This window comes from Ammospiza nelsoni, chromosome 22 (genome assembly GCF_027579445.1).
Source record: "Ammospiza nelsoni isolate bAmmNel1 chromosome 22, bAmmNel1.pri, whole genome shotgun sequence".
NCBI classification, from domain to species: Eukaryota; Metazoa; Chordata; class Aves; order Passeriformes; family Passerellidae; genus Ammospiza; species Ammospiza nelsoni.
In genome coordinates, this window is record NC_080654.1 from 2,477,416 (window position 1) to 2,483,470 (window position 6,055).

General features: G+C 45.2%; 1 protein-coding gene across 1 annotated transcript; it reads left to right on the forward strand.

The window, feature by feature from the left end:
* Positions 1–864: 864 nt before the first annotated feature.
* LOC132083075 (transcription factor HES-5-like) lies at positions 865–1,693 on the forward strand. The gene is made up of 3 exons (XM_059487606.1): positions 865–927; positions 1,142–1,322; positions 1,452–1,693. The coding sequence occupies exons 1-3, from the start codon at positions 865–867 to the stop codon at positions 1,691–1,693; spliced, it is 486 nt and encodes a 161-aa protein (XP_059343589.1).
* The last annotated feature ends 4,362 nt before the right edge of the window (positions 1,694–6,055 follow it).

Here is a 6,055-nt window from a genome sequence, read left to right on the forward strand (position 1 = left end):
TTAATATTTGCGAAAAGCCAATCATAAAATAGGCATTTTTCACAACATTCACTTTAATATTTGTGAAAACCCAATCATAAAGTACACATTTTTCCACAATATTTACTTTATTACTTGCAAAAATCCAATTATAAAATATACATTTCTGACAACATTCACTTTAATATTTGCAAAAATCCAATTATAAAATACGCATTTTCCGCAATATTCACTTTAATATTAGCAAAGAGCCAACCATCAAATACGCATTTTTTTCACAATATTCACTTTAATATTTGCAAAAAGCCAATCACAAAATAGGCATTTTTCACAGTATTCACTTTATTATTTGCCAAAACCCAATCACAAAATGCACATTTTCCAGAGGCAGGAGCTGCTGGTGCGTGCCTGGTGCGCCTGGGCGCGCTCCTGGAGCATCAATCCCGCCATGGGCAGCTGACCTTCCTCCTCCTCCTCCTCCTCCTCCTCCTCCTCCTCCTCCTCCTCCTCCTCCTCCTCCTCCCTCCTGTGACCCCCGTGCTGCCCCTGGGATGCCATGGATCCTTGGCATTACTCAGCAGCCCTTCCCATCCCCTGATACGCGCAGAACCGCGCCCGTGGCTTTTCGGGGAGCGCGCACTCCCCACCTGCTCATCTGGGAGAAGGAGGTCATTATCCCCCGGCCATTCAGTGCCACTGGAGCATGCAAGAATAGCTGCTTGTCCCCTTTGTGCTGCCCCGTGGCGGGGATTGGCTCTGGAGTGTGGGAAACGCCGCCGAGCCGCAGACCCACACGCTCAGCGCGTATAAATATCGGCCACAGGCAGCCCCCAGCAGCACGTTCCTCCTGGATCCCACTCCAAATCCTCTCTCTGCTCAGGACAGATGGCTCCCAGCGCTCTTTTCCTGGAGTCTGACAACATGCTGACGCCAAAGGAGAAAAATAAAGTAAGTGCAAGCACAGCAGAGCAGTTTGCACTGGGTGAGACCTTGCCTGGTTCTGCTGAGGAGCATTGGGCAGCAAACAGCCCTGGGGAGGGCCAGGGAGAGGATCCTTTAATCACAGGGCTCTTTTCCTCTGCTTTTTGCACCTGAGGAATCCAATGGAGGGTCAGGGAGAGGATCCTTTAATCACAGGGCTCTCTCCCTTTGCTTTTTGCAGCTGAGGAAGCCGGTGGTGGAGAAGATGCGCCGGGACCGCATTAACAGCAGCATCGAGCAGCTGAAGCTGCTCCTGGAGAAGGAGTTCCAGAGGCACCAGCCCAACTCCAAGCTGGAGAAAGCCGACATCCTGGAGATGACTGTCAGCTACCTGAAGCAGCAGAGCCAGCTGCAGATGAAGAGTAAGTGTTGGGTTTTCTTTCAGTCCCCATTTTACCACAATTCTGTGACTGTTGTATGAATCTCGAGCCATGGACAACTGTTCTAAACTATTCTTTCTTCCCTTCTCCCTCCTTTCTTCCCTTCTCCAGCTGCAGGATCCTTCCATAAAAGCTCCCAGTTTGACTTCAGGGAGGGCTACTCCAGGTGTTTGCAAGAAGCTTTCTATTTCCTCTCTCTCCACAAAGTCCGAACTGAAACTCAGACCAAACTTTTAAGCCACTTCCAGAAGAGCCAGGCGGCTGCTCCAGAGGTCTCCTTCTGCCCTGGGAATGCCAGTGCCCTGAAACAAGTGTCTCCAAAGGACAGCAGCCCTCTCTGGAGGCCCTGGTAGTCAGAGGAATCCTCGCTGTGCCAGTCCAGAGGAAGGATCTGACTGCATCTGATAGTCCAGCTCTGATCCTCTCTCCTGTAGGGAATTTTATTTCCCCCCCTTTGTTTTATTTATGTGTGAGAGAATGCCGTGCTTTTGGCTTTTTTTGGGATGCTCTGGCAAAAGCTGAGGTGTTCTGTTTAGTGTTGAAGCTGTGTAGGCACTGGTGCAGTGCTGCCCAGGCAGGGGCAATGTCTTCAGAATGAAGGAGGGTGTTTGTAAATGTTACATTTGTGATGGACAGGAATTGCTGTAGGAGATTTTCTCTACTATTCCCAGTAAGAGCCATCAGCTTTGCTCTGGCTTGACTGACAACTCTGGTTGGCCCAGTCACTCTGGAGGATAAATTTATTTCCACTTGGTTAAAGTATTTCCCTCTGTTTGCTCATCAGTTGTGCAGCACCAAAAACAGGTTTGGAGTTTTGGTTTGGATTTCTCCCCCATGGCCCTTTCATAGTCCTGTACATACAGTGTGAGGGATGACCAGGAGTTAGGAAGTTATGTGGAATATTTCTACTATTTGATGCTTTTTTCAATTTAGAAAAAGAGTATGTTATTGCTTTATGTTAAAGAGAAGTAGTAGGTAACAGGCTTGATTTGTCAATGTTATACATTCTGGGTGTAAGCTATGCTTTTTTTAGCATTTTCATTATAATAATGATTTTTATCTGTATTGAGTGGTCGAATTCCTGGTGGATGATGTTTCTCCCAGTGCTGGGACTGCCCTATGGCTCACCTGCATACTGTGTATGCATCTCTGTGTGTGTAGAGAGCAATAAAATGCATTTGTGTGCAACTCCTGTGTGGGTCTCTCCATCTGAAGGATGTGCAGCTGCCTGCACCCCTGGGTAAAGTTGTCATTCTGAAGAAATGGGTTTTTTTGTAAAGCTCAAAGAACTCCCATTCATGTTTACTCTGCATATTCTTGAGAATCCCACAGATTCCTGCAGAATCCTACTGATCATTCCCTCAGTCCTGTCCCAAATCCCTCACCTGAGCAGCAATGTCCTCCTACACCTGCCCAGAACCTGACTCCTATTTCCACACCATTTGTTCACAAACTCAGCCCACTAAGCTGAGTTTTGAGGGGTGGGTTTGTGCCAGATTTAGTGGGGTTTCTACCAAGATTTAAGGGGTTGGTTTTTACCAGGGTTTGCGGGCTTGGTTTGCCAGGTTTTGAGGGGTGAGTTTGTGCCAGGTTTAGTGGGGTTTGTACCAGGATTTGAGGGGCTTCTATCAGGATTTAAGGGGTTGGTTTTTACCAGGATTTGAGGGCTGGGTTGGCCAGGTTTTGAGGGGTGGGTTTGTGTCAGGTTTAGTCAGGTTTGTACCAGGGTTTAAGGGGCAGGTTTTCACCAGGTTTTGAGGGATGGTTTTTGCCAGGTTTAGTGGGACTTGTACCAGGATTTGAGGGGTTGGTTTGCCAGGTTTTGAGGGGTGGACCTGTGCCAGGTTTAGAGGGGTTTGTACCAGGATTTGAGGGATTTGTACCAGGATTTAAGGGCTTGGTTTTCTAGACTTTGAGGGATGAGTTTGGGCCAGGTTTTGAGGGGCTTCTATCAGGATTTGAGGGCTTGGTTTGCCAGGTTTAGAGGGGTGAGTTTATGCCAGGTTTAGTGGGGTTTTTACCAGGATTTGAGGGGTTGGTTTGCCAGGTTTTGAGGGGTGGACCTGTGTCAGGTTTAGAGGGGTTTTTACCAGGATTTGAGGGCTTGGTTTGCCAGGTTTTGAGGGGTGAGTTCATGCCAGGTTTAGAGGGGTTTTTACCCTGATTTAAGGGCTTGGTTTGCCAGGTTTTGAGGGCAATTTAATTTTCCTAAGTCGTTTGTACCATGCTTAGAACGGTTGGCTTGCTGGGATTCCAGATATTTGTCAGGTTTTGAGGGGGTTGCCACAATTTAAGGGGTTTGTCAGGTTTTGAAGGTTTTGCCATGATTTAAGGTGTTTGTCAGGCTTTGAGGGGTTTTCTCCCATCACACCTGAGGAGAAGAGCACTTCCCCAGCTCCACCTCTGCCAGCAATCATGGAAATTCTCGTCTCTGTGGTTCTGCAGGCTGGTGCAGCTGCCCTCACAAATATCTGGCAAAGAAGGAAAAGTTATGTGCCCCATAAATATGAAGAACATCACTGTAAAGGGGTAGCTTTGTAATAATATCCTGAATAATGGTCTTATTTCTCCAGCTGAAAATTCCCCTCCCTGCTTGTTGGTGGGGCTGTTTCCTTTCCTTTGCAGCAGTGCAGGAGTCAGAAGTGTCTCTCTTTTTTGGGTAATACATTCAAATCTGCTTTGAGAGTGACCCAACAGTGATTCTTGCTCTTAAGAGAGCAGTAGAATCCTGGCTGTTGGAGTGGAAAGAGCAGGATTTGCTGATAAAAGCTGATAAAAGCTGACTCTTCATACTCTGTGTTTCCTTTTGACATGGTTTTGGTGTTAATGAGGAGAAAGGAGATCAAACAACTTCTCCTGTGCAGGAACTTGGTGCCTACCCCAAAGAAACCAGGCCTGAATTGGACATGGTTTGAACTGTGACACACAATGGGGATGGTTAAAATACCCAAACACAACCCCTTTTTTTTTCTTATTTTTTTTTTTTTCCCTCCTAAATCATCATGAAGAGAAAGGCAGCTTGAAAATGAAAAGGAGGGTTTGCAAAGGAGTTCATGAAACAGCCCAGTGGCATCTTGTGAAGCATCAAAGTGGCAATAGCTGAGTGATCAAGGCATGGGAGTGTCACAGGGGCTGGAAATTCTTCCTTTTCACATCCCCTTCAGGAGCACTGGGCTGTGTGGAATGCCTGGATTTTTCTTCTTTTCCCCATGGACAGTTGACACTTGGTATGCATTAATTATTCCACTTGTTGCTTGTTGATGGGAAAAACTGGCTTTTTTTTTTTTTTTTTTTCCATTTTAAACATTCTGCATAATACACAATGCAGTTTCCAAATGGATTTTTGTACAGATTTTTTCAGTTTTTAGGAGAAAAGAAAGGAATTGTACACAGCAATTCCATGTAAAACAAATTAAAAAAAAAATAATCCATTGTGCCAAGCAAACCATGTAGCTTTTAGTAAAGAAAGTTAACATCCTCTGTGTCCACTGTGTCTAAAAATAAAGTTTTTACTGAAGAAAACACATTCTCTTTATGGAGAGAATGCAAATTCTTACTGAAGAAATTTCCTGGTACCTGCAGAAGGGAAAACTCTGAGTTATGTGGCTGTTGGCTTTACCTCAAGGAAAAGGATTATTCTGAATGTTTTTAAGGAAGAATTTGGTGAGGATAGAAATGCTTTGGGTATCTGAATTGTCTGTAAAATGAGATGTGGAAGAATCTGGAGAGGCACAGAAGAAAGCCCTGAGTGGATGTGCTGGGACATCTGGGAGGTGACATCCACATGACCATGAGGAGTGGAAAAAATGGGAAATATTGGCTTTTTTTCTCAAGGAAAATATGATAGACAACCTCTTAATTTTTTCTAATTTTTTTTTTTTAATTTTACTGTGTTAGTTTTTTCAGCAGAATTAGTTCTGGGTGGTTTTTCAGAGTAAGGTGTTTCAGACACTCTGGTTTATAGGAATGCCTGTGCAAAATCCCAGCTGCTGTAGGGATATCTGCACAGCCGGGGACTGAGGTGCAGCATCCACCAGGATCAGCAATCCACCAACTAAAAATGAATTATTTTGCAGGATTTGATGTCAGCACCAGCTGTGGTTCGATGGAGCTGAAAGCTGCTCCTGTTGGATGTGAATTTTGGTCTTTTAGGAGCTGGAGCAGGATTTGTCACCAGGTGGCAGCATGGGAGAGGGAAAAGCTTCATTTCCTTCTGGGAAACATCAGGATCTTCTTTTCCTCAGCATCTAATAAAGCTTCTTCTCGCTGTCCACGATTTAAAGTGCAGCAAAACACCTCTGGGTGCACAACTTCCCATAGGGCTGAAGCATTTTGTGATTGTGGGGAGGTAACACAGTGGTCGGCAGGGATTCAGGGCCATTTCTCTCATCTCCAGTTTGTGTGTGGGCACAGCTGGACTGCTGTGACATCTTGGATAGAATAAACTGCATTTTGTATGCAATAAACTGCGTTTTGTATACAATAAAATGCATTTTGAAGAGCTGCCTGGAGTCCCACATCTCTCATTCAGGCTCTTTCAGGATGGGATAAACTTACATGAAAAAATAGAGGAACTTCCATGTGCTGTATGTGCAAGTGTTGATTCACTTGGAATTAACCCTTCCAGGCATATTTTAGTTATCCTTTAACAGTTGCATGTGCCAGAACCTTTAATAGCCCATCTCCAGTCACACAGGCAGTTACTCCCTTGCTGT

Bases quoted from the DNA above. Each gene is read 5' to 3' on its own strand.
- LOC132083075 (XM_059487606.1), top strand. From the start codon at position 865: ATGGCTCCCAGCGCTCTTTTCCTGGAGTCTGACAACATGCTGACGCCA. The intron at 928-1,141 runs GTAAGTGCAAGC...TGCTTTTTGCAG, and splicing joins CGCCAAAGGAGAAAAATAAA to CTGAGGAAGCCGGTGGTGGA. The intron at 1,323-1,451 runs GTAAGTGTTGGG...TCCCTTCTCCAG, and splicing joins GAGCCAGCTGCAGATGAAGA to CTGCAGGATCCTTCCATAAA.